The sequence below is a fragment of the Macadamia integrifolia genome, chromosome 9, assembly GCF_013358625.1.
Source record: "Macadamia integrifolia cultivar HAES 741 chromosome 9, SCU_Mint_v3, whole genome shotgun sequence".
Lineage (NCBI taxonomy): Eukaryota > Viridiplantae > Streptophyta > Magnoliopsida > Proteales > Proteaceae > Macadamia > Macadamia integrifolia.
In genome coordinates, this window is record NC_056565.1 from 35,506,710 (window position 1) to 35,525,166 (window position 18,457).

At 38.2% G+C, this 18,457-nt stretch overlaps 1 protein-coding gene across 5 annotated transcripts in view; it reads left to right on the forward strand.

The window, feature by feature from the left end:
- Positions 1–6,865: 6,865 nt before the first annotated feature.
- LOC122088841 (glycerol-3-phosphate acyltransferase ATS11, chloroplastic) overlaps positions 6,866–18,457 on the forward strand; it is a gene marked incomplete at its 3' end in the record, with an annotated part of 91,753 nt that continues 80,161 nt past the window's right edge. Inside the window, 5 exon segments of one of the 5 annotated variants that reach the window (XM_042658194.1) lie at positions 6,866–7,126; positions 7,316–7,622; positions 8,814–8,911; positions 15,806–15,892; positions 16,023–16,120. In XM_042658194.1, the coding sequence (XP_042514128.1) occupies positions 7,319–7,622; positions 8,814–8,911; positions 15,806–15,892; positions 16,023–16,120 (587 nt within the window). 5 annotated transcript variants of the gene reach the window in all.

The following is an 18,457-nucleotide window of genomic DNA, read 5'->3' on the forward strand; positions in this document are numbered from 1 at the left end:
ACCTGGCAATCACTGAGAGGGAGGTGAATCAATGACTCCAACTTTGATCTCCAAAAACCTGTCCGATGTCTGGCCAAGAAAAACCTGATATACCTGTCCCTGTTTGCACACAGTCGTATGCACACTCAGCTTCTCATAGGCATTTCCAAGTGTGCACACCCATTCCACATTTCATGCACTTCAATATAAAATACAAACAACAGGCACCCACAACATAGGGTTTTTACGAGGTTCGACAATTTGCCTACATCCTCGAAGTAGTGCCTATAAAGGTTTCGTACCTACTCAATACACTATTTTTTACTGCACCCACAGTTGGGAGCACCCACACCCAATTTTTCCAAGCTGAAGCTGAGATGGCACTCGCAGTGCCGATACAATATGTAGCACCCACTACACAAGAGCACCCACTGAGAACTCAATAAAGAATACAATTAAATTGGACTTATATCAATACCCTACAGTCAAGTTCTGCCTAGCATATACATCCACAACTAGCCCTAACATGCTTACAGTTCATCCACAACTAATCTAGCATGTATACATTCATCAACAACTAACCCTAACATATATACATGCATATAATATAAATCAAAGGTTAGAGAATCTCACAACCGATTGCCTGGGATGACTGAAAACTTGTACTGACAAGTTTGGTGCTTACACATTCTCTATCCTTGGCTTCTTGATCTTCAAAGTAAACACATCCTTGCTTTCTTCTCTTCCCCCTTGGCTTTGAGTTAATGTATCATTAACACATCTCAACCACCTCTTTTACCTCTTTTACCTCCTTTAATGGCCTAAGAACATCAAGTATTCATATTCATTCAAGGACCAACAAAGAGGGAAAGTTTCTCTTGCCAAAACTATAGCCTTCCTTCAATCAAAACTCATTTTTCTTGCTTTCATGGTGTAGGTCTTGAAAAAACGAAGAATTAGCAACTTGGGTCACCCAAATCCGAGTTAAAATGAGGGAGATATGACCATTTGAAGTTAGAGCAATGAGATAGTCTAAAATAGAATCTTTGTAGGAGTGGCGTAGACTACACCGGCGGTGCGCGCAATAGGGTGCAAATCTGGCCATAGCTCTCATCAAGGAGAATCTCTTAATCTAGACCGTCCGATTAAAATAACGGATAGTAAATTTCAACCACAAGATTTGAATAAGATAGTCGACTGATGACGTCATGCTGACGTCAGCGGTCAGCTGGCACTTTTGTTGTCGATCTTTGATTGGTTGCTTTTCCGGATTTTAAGGGAGCTTGTCTTCCACTCACAAAGTGAAAAGCTTATCGACCATTGGATTCGAATCCTTCATGATGGCTTTAATCAGATCTCATGAGATCCTTAAGATCATAATCTTTTTTATACCTTCTATGCACGTGTGAAACACCACAACATACCTTGATAAGGTTCTGCGCCAGTGCATCAAGGATTATGCACCTAACCAATCAAATCCTACGCGCAAGCATCTATCTCGTCCATGTCAGCGCAAAATCTCAGCAGCCTTTGGACGGGCATCAAGCCTACGTGGTCGAATCTGGACCATCTATTTCATTTCCCTTTACTCCTCTTTATTACAATCAAGCCCCTGCCTTCATATATTTCACTGCTAAACACCCCTTATCAACTAAGACCTTCAAAACCTCAAAATTACATAAAAGCCCTTCAAATTTCAAAAATAAATTCTGAAAAATCCACTCAACACCGAGTGCATACTGATGAATTTTCGGTTTGGATTTTCAAACTAGCTTTACGGAAACACTTATAACTTTTTCATACGATATCTGATCGAGATGAAACGAAGTGCGTTGGAACGGTAACTGGACGCTCTACGACTTTTCAGAAGACTCAATCATCTGACTCAGCCATGTAAAAGGACCAAAATGCCCATATACCTTTCCAATAACATCTTTCTCATACAGAATCAGAACGCGATGAAATCATAACCGTTGGAAAGATTGGATTTTTTTCGTATTGTTACATGGAGAATACTTCCTTTAAAAAATTCATCTTCAATGCCAAAACTGCCCTCGACTGCCACAAATGTCATAACTTCTTCATACGGTATCGGAATGCGACAAAATTAGATGTCCTGGACTAGATAAATTACAATCTATATTTTTCATGAAGAAACGATTTTCCAAAAATGTCATTTTCACTACCGAAAATGCCCCCAAGAGTAAATAGGTCAATTTTGCCAGTTTTGACCTAGAAACCCGCACCACATATTAAAGATGTATCAAACCATTCCATGCATACCAAGCGACTCTATTATCTCATTGGCGACACTAGACACTACTATGTCGTCATTTCCATCCATGTCACCCAAACTGGCCATGTCATCACCGCTACGTGGCCAGGTTGCCAACAAGGACAACCATGAAACAATAGAAAGGATGGCACCAAGGGGTCATACCAGAAAAAGGTGTTGCTTCCATTTTCAGTCTTAATTTGAACCATTTTTTTAAGAGATGGGAGAATAGAAGCCACAATTTTCCAAATCTAAAATCTATTATTCAATTTGACTTTAGGATAATAGAAGTATTAGCAAAATGTTTGGCCCCAATAAGCTTAGACCAATGAGAGTCAGATTTAGTAATAAGTCTCCAACTAAGTTTAAGAATAAGAGTTTTGTTTTGTGTGGCCGAATCTTGTAGGCCCAAACCACCAAGGTGAGTGGAGGCATAGATTACTCTCAAAGCAATGAGATGCAATTTTTTTTTCCAACTAAGTTTAAGAAGAAGAGTTTTGTTTTGTTTGGCCGAATCTTGTAGGCCCAAACCCCCAAGGTGAGTGGAGGAATAGATTGTTCTCTAAGCAATGAGATACAATTTTTTTTTTTTGAGGGAGAATTGTTCCAAAATCTAGAGCAAATAGAGTCAATCTTGTGACAACTTTATGAGGAAAAACAAAGCAAGACATAAAATAAGAAGATATATAATAGAGAACAAATTGTGGGAGAATGCCTTTCCTCGCAAATGAATGTAAGCTAGATTTCCACACAGAAAATCTTTTGTCTACTCGATCAACAATAGGATGGAACAACGCGAGCACAGGTGGAGAAGATTAGTCCCAAGATATATAGCATCATCGGAAATTTACTTAATCCGAGCAAAGTTGCACCCTTTCAGAAGCAAAGACATTTTTTTTTTTGTTAACCAAGGTGTCCAGGTCAGCTCACTCACACCTCAACTAATCCTCGGGGAGACTAGAGCAGCAACCCACAACCACGGTCTCCACTTAAATCGCAGATGCACAGTTGGGGAATTGAACCTGGGACCGAGCGCCTATCCACACATTTTTATCAAAGAAGAGCCCACTTTGGAAAAATTGATAGGTTGTCCTAATGAGTCTGAAAAAAGATCCAAGACCACCTTTATGATAAAGAAGTCATCAACATTTGCTCAAAAATTTTGAAAATATCATTAGCAAATAGAAAATGAGAGATCTTAGGTGCACGATGGGCAACTTTAATGTCCTTAAAGATTCAAGTCACGATAAGTCAACAACAATTGAGACAAAACTTCCATTGCAATAATGAAGAGATAAGGGCTTAATGCAAATCCTTGACAAAGTCCCCGAGTTGGTTCAATGAGGTCAACAGATCGAGAAAGCGACAGAAGAAATAAGGTGACCCACAAGATCACACCATTGATCACCAAAACCAAGAAACTCAAAGATGGCTCTGATAAGCCCCCATTCCTTATATCGTAGGCCATAGCCATGCCGATTTTTATAGACACGTAGTCTTGTTTTCCTTTTTATGTTTAAGAAAATGAAAGATCTCATGAGCTACAATAATGTTGTCAGAAATTTGCCTTCTTGGGAAAAAAGTAACCTAAAATGGAGAGATGAAAGAAGCAAGATGATTTTTCAGGTGATTAGTTAATATTTTCGCAATAATTTTGTATGAAACATTGCAAAGACTGATAGGACAAAAATCCTCAACCCTTGAGGCATTCTACTTCTTTGGTATGAGATAAATGCATGAGTGTTTGATTTGTTCCAAAAGGGAGTTGTAAGTTGCGGAAGAAATCTTGCATAAATTGGCAAACATCCATTCCAATCAAATCCCAAAATTTCTGGAAAAGCAAGCTCGAAACTATCCACACCCGGGGCCTTATAAGGACTAAAAAAAAATAGCATCGTTTCCGTGTCCTCTAGTATTGATCATAAAGCATTACCCTAGGAATCCGAGCAATGACCTTAGGAAATAAGCATTCCACAAAAGAGGGATCCAAAGGATTGGAAGTAGTATAATGTTAGATAAAAAAGAGGCAAATTCTTATGCAATGGCTTGAGTGCCTTCAATTTTGTTTCCCTTATTGTCCCAAATGTAATGAATTCAGTTTCGACGAACACGGTGTTTAGAGATGGCATGGTATAATCTGGTATTACGTTCTCGATTAGAAATGTGCTGATGTCTTGATTTTTAAACCAGAGAGCTGCTTCAACATCAAAGATCCATTTTCATATTAATGTTAATCTCCTCCATTTCGGAAAACCCATAAGGAGAGAGGGAGATATATTCCAAATGAAAGAATTTATTAAATAATTCAGATCTAAGAACTTCAATATGTCCAAACACAGACAAGTTCCAAGAAGAGAGGAGTCAGCCAAAGCTATTAATTTACACATTAAGTTGGTCGAAGCAGAGGGGTCCCAATTAGAGATGCAAAAAAGAATTGAATTCCAGATGGAAAGACTAGGCCACTGAAAGTAAAAAAGTTGTTTAAATGATGTTTGAGAACCAAATCACGTTGTTTTTCCTTTTATTTTGAGTGGAACACAGTTGGACCCTCTTTGAGTTAATCACATTGTTATGAAGAAATGTTACAATATAAAACAGCTCCAAAGTCCTACACTAGAGAATGCAACCAAATAATAGTAATAGTAGTAAGCATTAATAATAATGATAATAATAATAATAATAATAATTACTCTTATTTTTTTTTCTTTTTCTTTTATCACTTTTTCGGGAAGGGGTAGGTCCCATTGGGGGGAGGACGTTGGAGGATTGGGAACTTCTCCAACACCAACAAGCCTCCAAACGACCCATCCAAGGGCTGGGAAGGCTTGTACATACATCCCATGTGTGACCAAGCCTCCTCAACCCTTGAATGATCATTGGAGAGGCATTGGAGGGTGCAATAGTTGGAGAGGAGCCCGATCCAACATGAAAGCGGTTAATGAACTTTGGGTTTATGTAATTGCAAGGGATATAAAGAGAAGTAAAGTGAAATGAAATCAAAACTAAAATAGAAATTCTTATAATCATTATCTAATATAATAATGTAACTAACTCCAAAACATTCAAAATATGGTTGTCAAAAGCAATATCTATTCGTGGTCCCCACACTCAAACACAACCCTTGGTTTCAGGAAGTCTTTCCCACATCCTCATAAAACCAGTGGCTATGTATGGGCCGGGGGAACATGGTTGGGTAGCTTTCTTTCTCCCTTAATTTAAAAAAAATATAAAATTTTGGTTACCATATTGAGTAAGAGGTACCTTGAAGTCAACATTTGACAACTAACTATTTTCAAATGCAATCTTTGTTTTTATCGTTCCAAATTAATCTTTATATTACCACGTGGGGGAAAAGATTGCTCATTGGTTGCATGGCCCCTGAGCCAGCATAATAGATAATGAGTGACACACATGAACATAAAAAATGGTGGGGATTTTAGGGTTCACAAAGGTGGGGGCATTATTTTGTGGCCCTTTGAGTGTGAGCGCAGGGGCCACACAACCAAGGAGCATTCATTTTCCCTACCACATGTTACCATACCTTGATGTAACAATATTTGGTAATTAGTTATTTTCACTATTGTATGAAAAAATGAACCACGCTTGGCAATGTGGCACTTGTGCCCATACACAAAAGGAGGCAAATTGACCGCCCCGATCGTTAACTCAAAAAGTCCCACTCTTATTGATGCCCCGGCACTTGCTGTGATTGACCCTCACGCTGCCACAAGGACCACACTACTAGGCAGAGAATCCTTTCACTATCACTAATTAGAAACATGTTCCACATCTTTATGTTACCAAATATAATCTTTATTTTCAGTTGTTCTTATTTTTATTTTTAAAATTTTTTTTTTCTTCTTTTAAATAATAATTAAATTGCAAAAAGTAATGCAACTTATATTTTCTAATAAGTTCCCAACTTCTTTGAATAAAAAACTTTAAAAAATCACAGAATTTTATAAATCTTTGTTTTTTCTTTCTAATTCGAACTTTTACCGTGTCAACCGGTTCAAATTAGAATTAATGGAAACTGATCCCCTTCTCGATTCTATGCCTTTTTTTTTTGGGTAAAACGTGCTCGATTCTATACAAATAGGACCATAACTCACGAAACTTAAGATCCACGAAAAATAGTGTTCTTGGGGATATCTACAAACCCCAATTGTGGACCCAAACCGCCGTAATTATGGGCCTTTCATATGCTATCCTCATCGGTAAGGGCCGTAAGGCGACTATCAAAAAAATAAGAATATTGAGAAAGAAAGTACGTGGACCCAACGTAGTATACTATTGTGGAAAGAATATTCCATGAAGCCACGCTCATGTAAGAACTCGACATTGAGCGTCAGATTAGCATCTAATCCGCAGATAATCCTTAACATTTCTAACTGTCAAAACAGGGAGAGAAGACTCCTCTCACGTGAGATGTAAGGTTGACATAAACCTCAGCTACACACTCAGAGTCTTCCACTGTTACAATCTTCCACGTGTCCCAACTGGTACGGCTATCCGTCTCCGCCTTCTTTGTTCTATCCTGTAAAAGCACGTGCGGCCTCCAACGGTTCCCACGTGGCTAAACCTCACTTGCAAAGTCTTGCCACCCTCATCCCATCCGCAACTCTCTCTCTCTCTCTCTCTCTCTCCCCCTTGCTCCTCTTCTATACTCCTAGACTCCTATCTTGAATCTTCAATTTCAAATAACGAAATTGTTTAAAAAAGGAGAATATAAGTATTCTATATTCGTTGCTTCGTAAATAACGGATTCCTCGATCTCAGCTTCTCAGTAACGATTCATCTTTGATTCGTTCTTTTTTTGGTAAACAAAGGTTGATTGAAGAAAGGTCATACTGTCATGAGTTCTTCAGGCAGGTCTAGGGTTTTAGTTCATCTTTTCTCTGCTTCTTGTTATGCTTCTTTGAGTATGAACTATTAAGATTTTCTTTTTCTATATAAGTCTTTTGTTTTTTCTTGGTCCTCTGCAGATTGGAGCTGCATAGGAGAAAGAATCAGTAGAGATAAAGCTCATTGAGAAGAGTTCTTTTGATTCTTGTTTTTCAGACTATGTTGATTCTTTCGGCTTCTTCTTCTGCTGTTTGTGGAACATTTCCGATAGCTAGGGTTTGTAGGCCTTCGTCTTCTTCCGAAGGTTCTGCAATTTCATGTTCGTTTCCTAACGGGTCGAGTGCTCGTATGTGTGTGGTGTCTTCCAATATTAGAAGGATGGAGGGATTGGTGAAAGATAAAGAATCCAAGGGTGGGAGTGACACGAGTGTGTCTGGAAGTGCGGAGGTTCTTGCCTCGGATTCAGGGGCTGAGAAGGAAGTCAACCACTCTCGGACATTTATTGATATTCGTAAAGAAGAAGGTTGGTTTTCGTTTGATGTTTACTTTCTCAGTTGACAATGCTAGTTCGTTTGCTTTTTGTTCTGCTAATTGTTCTTGATGAGTGCTGAATACTATTTGCAGCATAACTTGAAGTGCAATTACATTTTTTTCCCTTCTTTAACTCGGGATTAATTAATTAATTAGATGCTAGTTCATGACTGCTCTTCTTACTGGATAGATTTCTGGATGTAAAATTCTGGTCCTAATAGCAAGGACGTTATTTAGACTAATGGGCAAGAGTTTAATATCTACATCTAAATTTGAACCTAGTTCTTACTTTTACTGCTACACTGAGCTCTGTTCTGGTAATGTCATGGCTGACTTTATCTAGGACGGGGAATTTCTATTTGATGTAGTGAGTTCTACATTTATAGCATATCTTTTGAAGAAGAAAAGAATGTAAAGTGTCAAGGTTAAAGAAAACCATCTCAACATGAAGGTGGTAAGGATTGAGAAATCTGTTGGCAAAAATGTAGTGCAGAATAGGACTAAACCATGAGGATAGAGTGCTTCAGGGATACGTTTGGGCAGTGTACCCTCCTGCCAATTTTGCAGGTGTTTCAACAGCCTCCACTCCCCCAGAAAATAATTGATTCAGCCGTTGTCCTCAATCTGTATAGTATATACTGAGATTTGAAGATTGACAAGGCATGGAACTCAATATTGAGTTTTAATTTTTAATTTTATATATATATATATATATATTTAAATCAGATTATGTTTTTCATGATTTCAAGTTCAAAACTTTGGGGTTCATATTAGCATATTCAACTGGCTTAGCTTTTTGTTGCTTTCCCATGACATAGCTAGTGTAACTCAGCAAAATGGTGCCAGGGTCTGTACATGAGAAGGATGTTTTGGTAAATACACAGTTTATAGAAAATGCACTTGCATTTTAAGTTGCTTGCCGGCCTGTGGTCAAGTGACAATACAGTAATTGATTGTCTAGATTTTGATTTCCGATGTATCTTTATCTACCGTCATTCTTTATTTTATTTTAATAAGCATAGTCAATCTCTATCCGGAGATTCTTAGAACTAATGGGATTGCCATTTGGACAGGTGCTAAAAATTGCATGTTCTACTCTTCTTGTTTTGTGTATCATACCTATATTTTGGAAGATACTCTGAAATACTTGCTTCCCTGTCTTAAGTTTGATCTGTGTTGGTAGATCTACTCTTAGGAATTCGAAGGGAAAACGAAGCTGGAAAGCTGCCTTCAAATGTTGCTGCTGGGTTGGAAGAACTATATCAGAATTATCGAAATGCGGTCAGTAAAATGTTCTTAAACACATTCTATATATATATATATATATATATGCTTGTCCATGAGGTTCTAGATAATTTAACCATTATTTCTTGTATCTTCTCTTCAAATCGTCTTATGGAGTACTGCTTTGCAATTTTTCTTTGTTGGAAATTTTGAATCTAATATCATGTTGAAATTATATTCTAACAATGACCATGTTCTTTTTGATTTAATGTTTTCTTCTTCTTCAATTTTTTTTTTTCTGAGTTTATTTGCTGATCATATTTGCTCTACCAAAATATCCGACTTTCCTTGTTGTCCATTGATAACTTCCGCAACAGTAAAGCTTGAAAATACGTTCCCATCAGAGAGTACCTCGATTGATTTCTCGAGCGGATCTGGAAAACAATAAGTGAAACCAACAACTTATTGAGGAAAAAAAAGGTATAGTAAAGCTAATTTCAAGCTCCTGTTGCAGTACCTTCAGCAATATCACATGATTGTGCTGGTGACCTCTTTGGCTCTGCTCATTGCTACGAACAGAAATCCCAGTAATAAGTGGTCTGGATTAGTTTGAGAGGGATCATTGTTCTTTCCTTTCAATGATTAACATGTACCTCACTACCTCTTTCCGAGTACCGGCAAGTTAGTTATGAGTTTTTAGGTTCTTACTCTTCTTTTTGGGGATTTTTAGCAGGGTAACTTGTAGAACATGGTTTGGCTTTACAAAATTTGAGTTTATCAGTTATTTAGATTTTAGAGGGAGCAAAGGTTAGGTGCTGCAGGTTTTCAAAGGGATCTCTGGGTGACATTTTAGTTTAGAACCCTTCACCAAGGTAGTGATACAGAGATGGTGAACTCAGAAGGAGGTACTAAAATGCCTTTGAATTCTTATGGGAATGGTGATACACGTTCTATTTACAAAACTGGGTGCATTATGGAACCTTCTGTTAAGGATTCTTGTTGGTTTCACCGCTGTTGATTGATATGCCTCCTGTTTTTAGAATTTGAGTTAGAAAAACCATTAAATTATATTGCATTATGGAACCTTCTGTTAAGGATTCTTGTTGGTTTCACCTCTGTTGATTGATATGCCTCCTGTTTTTAAAATTTGAATTAGAAAAACCATTAAATTATATTAAAGGAAAGAAAAATAAAAAAACAACACAACAGCCATAAAGGCAAAGAAAAGAAAAAACAACCATCAAAGGATAATACACAAAAAGACAGGGTAGGGTAGGGTAGGGTAGGGTAGGGTGGGGTGGGGTGGGGTGGGGGGTGGGGGAAACAACAACCGAATACATCAAAATGTTAGGGGAGGGAAAAACAAAGATCAAAAGGATGATATATCAAAGTCAAGGGTGGGGGGAACAAGAGGGAGATCCCTGACAAGATGCCTGTATCTACTATTACCTTGGCATATAGACCAACTGGGAAAAGATTCCTTTTGTGATCTTGAAAATAATGACTTCCTAAATCTGCTCAATAGAACGAATCAAGGCCGAGAATTTTCTTACATTTCATTTGCACCAAATGTGATGAATCACAACACTAAAAGCCAACTTATCAAGAGCATTACAAGATGATTAACTATTAAAAGTTTTCAAGATTCACCTCTATTCTCCATCAAAAGGGAGGATAACTCTAGGATTAGGCCAACACTTTCTAAGAATGCCGTTTCAAGAAATGGAGAAAGGACAGGAGAAGAATAAGTGATCCACACTCTCCAAGGAGTTCCAACAGAAACAACAGTTTGGGATTGACAAGTTTCTTCGAAGAAGAAACTACTGAGTAGGAAGAGAATTTTTCGTAGCTCACCAAATTGTGAAGCAATGTCTGTGGTGATGTTAGAGCTAAAGTAAACTAGCCTATAACGGGGAACTCTAGGGGCTTTAGTTCTCACCATAAGCAAAGCGGATGAAAAGGAGAATTTCCTGGAAGAGTTGGCTAGCTAATGAACTAGATCTACGCTACCTCTAGGTCTCAAACAGACATTAGGAAGCTTATTCCAAACCACAATGAGATAGTGAGAATTTTTAGGACTAGGATACTAAGTACTATCACATATAATGGAAGACACCTTGGCAAGCCTATTAGAGCCAGCACTATACCTGATTCAGTCACTATATTTTGAAATAAGCACACCATCAGGTGCCAATTGTCAAGCCAAAGATAGGTGCCGGAACCATCATCAATAAATGTCTGGATGGAATCGAAAACAAGATGCCTATACTTTATAATCTTTCTCCAGGCCCGAGAGTCATCCATAGGACATGAAACAACCCCTATAGAGTCAGATTTAAGATATCTAGAATATACCTAGTCAACACAAATGCTCTTCTTTTTAGAAGTAATATTCCAAATAAGTTTTATAATGTCAGAAATGTTGGATTCTTTGACCTTATGAAGCCCACGATCACCCTCAACTTTTGGAAGACAAAACCTAGCCCAGCCCATGGGGTGAAGAAATCTCGAGCTATCATGCCCTTTCTAAAGGAAAGAAGACATTATAATCTGGGAGGCCAAAAACTCCAGATCGATAAATATATTAATTTTGCATAATTGATCTAATAAGTTCATGGTAACCTGCAAAAGAGAGAATTATCCTCTTCCATGATGGGAAAAAAGCTTTGAAGAAATCAACGACAGACCCAAGTAGGTAACTGGAAGATTACCCTTAGGGAACCTCAGAATATTCCTCAAATGAGCTTTGAGATCATTAGAAACACTTGCAAAAAATGAAGGGATTGATGAAAAGACCAAGCCATCGTAGAGAAAGACTTTTGAGGCATCAGAATTTGCTAACATGGAAGAGAGAGGGGCTTTGGCAAAGATCATAAGGTCATCAGCCAAAGCTGAATTAGTGATATTCTAAGCCTTGCATTTGGGAATGGGCAGAATGGAATTGACCTGAGTCTTAATTGGAAGGATTTTGGAGAGACCCTCCATGGCAATAGAGAAAAGAAGAGGAGTGATAGGATAATACTGGAGAATCCCCAATTTTGATTCAAATAAACCATGGGGCCAATCGCTGACCAAAACAAAGAAATGAGCAGAAGAAATGCAGCAATCGATCCAATGAATGAATTTGGTGGGAAGTCCATCCTAGAAAGAAGCTGATCAATATAGTCCCATCTGATGGAGTGAAAAAAAAGAACAACCCAGTGCGCGAGGCTTCTGCTGTTGTAGGGTCTGGGAGGGGCAAATGTACGTAGCCTTACCCCTTGCTTTGCAAGAGAGGCAGTTTCCAAGTTTCGAACTTGTGACCAACATGTTGCAATAGTGCCTTGTTCAAATTGGTTAGATTAATAGATTCTTAAAGAAGCTTTTAAGAATTAAGGAAAAATAAATGATACCAAAATCTATAAAACAATATCATACTTTATATATATTTCCTATAAACAATATATGGGTAATTTTCTTGTACCACCCCTAAAAATATCGTTTATTTCTTGTAACTCCACGATTTGAGAATAATATCCACCGCACCCCTAATTAGTAACAGCGTCAACTTAAAACGTGATAGGGCTTTTTGACCCTGTTACTAACCTCTATATAACAACCGGGAAAGAATTCTCTGAGCGCCTTTCTAACCATTGGGTTACCGTGTTCGTTTCTTATCCGTTCAAGGGGTGAGCTTGCTGCAACCACACTCTCGACAATGTCGTTGCACCTCTCTCTCTTTCTCTCACAGCTGCAATCCACTACCGGCGCCAATATAACCCAACCACTAAAGCCCTCTGTCTCCTAATTTCTTCCCCGTTTCACCCACCCTGCAACTTTCCCATATGAACCTTCATACCTACATCTCCCAAATTGAATTTGTGCAGAATTTGCAGTAAACAGTAGCGTCCAAGCTCAAAAGAAAATAGAGTAATAGAACTGTAAAAGGAGAATCCTAGAAAAGAATAGAACTTGGGATTTTAACAAAGATAGTCAACAATCTGGGATCGGCTCACTGCCTGGAGTTAGAGACCCCTTCTGTTCACTCTTCAATCTTGTACTTCTCATGACTACATTAGCTTTACCAATTTGTTTCCACATCAAGACGAAACACAAAGATGTCTTTGCTCTCTCATGGAAAAAAATATCCTTTCTTGCACATAGAGTATTCAATATTCATGGACCTCAAATCTCAATAAAAAACCCCACCACAAAAATTTGCGAAATAAGGATATTGAAGGCAAAACTTCAAGACTCTCTCCCTCTCTCTCTATCATTAATCATCTAATGAGTTACTACTGCAGCAATTACTTGTATCCTTCAATGTCTCTTCATCTGCAAGCAGCAACAGATTGATCTTCTACATCTCTCCTTCACTCCCATCGAACCTCAACTCAAGCCCCCTGTTCTCTTCTTGCTAGTGGTGGTCTCTTTACCTCCATCCCTAATTGATCCATTGAACTCTCCGCTTCCTCATTTCGATCTCTCCGGAGCTAAGTGAGGAGGAGTAGCCTCTGTTATGCTGGAGAAAAGAGAAGCCTAAGCACAAATCTGGTTTTCATCTTTCTATTTGGGGCTTTACAATGAAGGGTAAAATGGTAAGTTTACCCTTCTTCAGGGGCAGTTTGATCATTTAGTAATGACATCATCACTTAACGATTGCCAGCTAACGGAATGGACTTATATGTGTAATTTATTTATGAAAATGAGGAACGTACGAGATCTTTTTTCAAATCTTGAGGATTACAGGAAATAAACTATATTTTTAAGGGTGGTACAAGAAAATTTCCTTATATATATATATATATATAGTACTTATATGCTACAAGATGCCTGTAATGATTTGAGAACATGCTCTCATATACTCTTAACACAATATCGATAACAGGTATCCTTGTGAACACGAGCTGTTGGGGATGTCTTGTTGGTTTGGTTGGTTGGAACATCTAGCAACACAATCAATTGGGCAAAAAATGGAAAAAAGTTCCAAGACTGTAATATGACCTTTAAGTAAGATAAAGAAGGCTCAGTCTTTCAGTTATGTTTGTAGAACAACTCTAGAGAGTCCCTTGTGATTTCATGCTATGATTGTGAAGGTGTGAACGCTTTTCAGATAAGAAGAAAGCAATTCATGATATTATTTCCTCTAATGTAATAGTCTTAGGAAGGCTTGGTAAAGAACTAAACGTAACATAATATTCAAAAGGCTGTATAATCAGTTCTCTCTAGGATTCATTGTGTAAACAACATGCATTCAAGAAAATAGTCTTCACTGTTCTACTTGACTTAATGAAAAGTCAAATTGGATGGTTTCGTGGGATTTCTATTCAAGTTGTGAACTATGATATTAAAAATAAAATAAAATCTTAGGGTCCTTGAGGAGTTTTTTCCTGCAGATAGATTGATTGGGTCATCGTTGTCATGACGTCAAGGAGACCCAAGGTGTTGGATAGGGTCTAGACGAAAGGCAACACCGACAAGGCGACCAAAGCACTTGGATGCCCTGATAACTATCGTTTAGTTCAGATGCGAATTATGAATTTTAGGTTTTGAAAACAATGGTCACGCCCCTTGCAATTGAAGCTTCGTTGGAGCTCTTCCAAGTCAGCTGCTTGGATTGTGACACTATGAATATCACAACCACGGACCAACCGGGGAATAACTCCAAGGTATTGCGTTCTGTTAATGGTTTTGCAAGTAAAGACTACCGGTATCCTGTAATGGTCATTTCAATGAATATAGGTGGAGATATTGAAGATGTGTGGTGGGACTGAGGTAGTGAGGTAAATTACCGATTTGGGTAAACTTGGTGGGGGCTACCTTGATGATTGACAAGTTCTCAATTCTGCAAAAACCTGTGGTTGGTGTGGTGGTGGTGTCTGATGCATGAAAAAGCTTCTATAAGCTATTGATCTATAATCTTCTATAGCCCACAATGATAATGGTACTAGAGAAAGTGAAGACTTAAGCATGGGAAGCAGATTTATTGTCATCAAACCACAGCAATATAACCTACTCTTGGATCAAGAGGATGTTGCAGGTCTGATTGAGGACCATGATGGTATGTAGAAACTGTAATTGGGCTTCTCATAACAATTTTTAGCATGTTTTCTGGGTATACCAAACACATCGATAATTACCATATATTGTTGACATTTCTGCAAACACATCGATAATTTCCATATATCTTTGACATTTCTGTAACCTGTATGATCAATGTTTTGGATATTGTGGACTTTTTTGTGTGTGTTTGTCTGAAGCACTAGTTTTCATTTGAATCATTTGTTAAAAATGGTGTCCATAGTACAGCCTTGTATATTGGGACAGCCTACCCACACCCTCTCTCTTTTCCCCTCCTTCCAATGAGAGGGGTGGGGAGCTTTCATGGTATCAATGTTGCTATTTTGTTTGTTTAAATTCGGTATTGAGAAATTTTGCTATTTTAGCGTGATGTACTCTTGACTTGGTTTTACGTAGACAAGGGAAGCTTCTTAATACTTTATACTTAAGACATAATATAGGAGGGCTTCATATGAAAATTAACAAGGGTGGTTGGAAAAATGTATTGTTGAATTGTTGTATTATCTATAATTTTAAATTACAGAAAACAGTGTCTTTATGGGTTGTTGAGGCCACAAGATATTTCTTTGAAGATATATAAAATGTTAATGAAGTATTTTAAGAAATAAAGTTCCAAATTAGAATTGTAGGTGGGAAGATATGTTGTAAGTTGTAAACATCACTTAACCACACATGCTTTCCCTGGCCATAATTCTTGAGAGAGATTTTTGTGAGTTTTTCAGTAGGTATTGTGGTTACAGTGTTTGAGGCAAAAGATTGCGCTTTGTTTGGAATAAGAGTTGCTGGTTAGGAAGGTTCTTTGTTTACTCGTAGGATATTGTCTTCCTATCCGGCATTAACTAGTAATTATACATCTCTTACATTATATTCGGCTTTTTTTAAACTTGTCAGGTGATTCAAAGTGGAAATCCTAGAGCAGATGATATCATATTGTCAAACATGGCTGTTGCATTTGATCGCATTTTGTTGGATGTAGAGGTATCACCAACTTATTTTGCTGTATAGTTGTTTCCATTTCTTCTGATGTATATACAGTTTTCTTATATTCTATACGAGAAAATATTCATATTTTATCTACATGTTGTATGACAGCAATATTTTGTTTCAGGAACCATTTACATTCTCACCTTATCACAAAGCAATACGAGAGCCTTTTGATTACTATATGTTTGGCCAAAACTACATCCGTCCATTGATTGATTTCAGGTGGGCTATGGTCTGTTTCTTTTGATTTAAACTAAGTGTTGTTGGCGTGCAAAAAACTTTCCTAGTCTACATTTCTACAAATATATCTTATGGTCTCTAATGCAGGGGCACTCCAAGAGCCAGATTGGGTGGTTTTGATCAGAGATTTACTTGAAAACAGGAGACATATTGGTCTTTCTTATTTTTAGGGGGCAAAGCTGTAATTTTCAGTTATTTAAATAAATGGTTGATCTAGCTGGTAGTGGGTATTAGTAGTTCATGTGGAGTTTAAGACTTATTTTATTTAAAAAATTGGGGTCCACTTGGTCCATGCATGAACTGCAAATTAGGTATGTTTGTTTAAGTTGGTTTCTATGTTAGAATCCTTATCTCATTAGTAATGTTTAGCTGTCCAAGAGAAATATTAGGCTAGTAAAAGTCTTAGATCTGGAAGTTTTCGTTGGGATTTTTTTTCCTATAAATTTGTTATCCCCACTTGGCCCTTACGATTGACTTAATGGATTAGCGTTTGTTTTTACTTTCGGTTTCTTGTATATGCTTGTATAGCATGCGATAATCTTACTTCTTTCCCTTCCATCTTCCCCTTTGATATTTTTTTTTTTTGGCTGAATAATAAAGTCATTACCAAGGAGGAAAAAAAAGAGGGAATGTACAACCCCCAAGGCTATGTTTGGTTGCAAGGGGAACTAAAGGAAGGGAAGTGAAATTTGCATACTTAAAACAGAAATGTATGTAATCATGACCCCATGTGACTATATCATTAATTTCAAATCATTCCATATTTGGTTATCAAATTTCACTTTACTTTGCGTCAAAACCCTTTGCTATAATATGTAAAATAAAAATTACATGTAAAATGTGTCATTACTAAATATGGTTAAAAAATTAATTAGTTTGTACAATCACGTATTTCTTTTTGAAGTATGAAAATTTCACTTCCCTTCCCTTAAAATTCCCCTTGCAACCAAATGCAGCCTAAGGGAAAAGAGAAACTAAAGAAAATAAAAGAGATGCTACAAACCCATTAAAGGGTTTTTTTTGGGGTGGGGGGTGAGGGAGATCCGAGGAAGCTACTATAAGCCTATTCCTAGGGGAGTCACACAACTTACGAAGATGAAGTGATCGGGCCTTGGAGCTGACATCGAAAAAGATGGCATTCCAAATCATATGAAAAGATCTAGAGTTGGAAGTCCATCTTCGAAGATTCTGCTCCATCCAAAGGTGGTTGATGGTATCACAGAAAGCAAGCCTGCCCACAATGTCACAGATAGAAGATCCAACTAAGGTCATGTCGACCTAGATCCATTCATTACGAAAGGGAAGAATTCTTCTCCTTCTAGGCTAGCATTTAGAAAGGACACTTTTCCAAACAGAGGAAGAGAAAGGGCGATCGAAGAAAGATCATCAGTGTCTTCAATCCTATTCCAGCAGAGACAACACGCCGGAGGGACATTGATATGATGAGAGAGGAGGAAGGATTGGGTAGGGAGACAATGGAGAGAGCTCTCCTGGCTGTGAACCTATGCCGAGGGATGTAGCCTTTGAACAAAAACAAGCTTGTGCCAAGGAACAATGGGGGAGTGGCGATGGAGAAAATTCTGGGAAGAAGAAGCAGAAAAGATGCCTGAAGGATCAGTGGACCAGATGACTCTATCTCCACCTCCTAGAGAAGGGGAGGGGAGGTAGAGATAGGTGGCACCAGGTACCATTCTGAATGATGGAGGAAACCGAAGCATGTCTGTCCAGCCCAGAAGAGTAGACAGACCTGGCTCCACCAAGGGGGAGGTGACCCTAGAGGGATGCCAGCTGTCTAGCCAAAGGGTTGTGGATAGGCCATCCACAACGATACATTGGATAACACGAATAGCAGTGGGACGAAGGCTAAGAATGTGGTTGTTAGTTTCATATGTAAACCATCTAATATCAGCCATTAGATCAAGATAATAAGATCAGACATGTCCTTTCATATCTACCAAATTTCTTCTTATTTTCTTCTTGTGGGCCTGTGCCTGCAGGTTGGTTTGATCAGCCTGCATCTGTCTCAAGGATCTTTTGATCCCCAACTGGATCAGGATTAGAGAAGTACCAATCTGTAACGCTGGTAAATTGGTTGATCCACTAGCAATTTGCTCTCTGATTTGGATTGATTTGGCCGAGGATGATTCTAGAACTCTGAAAATTTTTGTCCAGTGGGCATGACTTGCCCCCTCTAGGCCTTGGTCCCCCTTGCCCTGTTGAAAAATTCCATCAGATAAATCCGATCTTCAGTGTGGTCCAGCGGAAAAACAGAAGTCTTCCGTTTCAAGTGATAGGTGGATTGCTCAGTAGTGCTTCGCC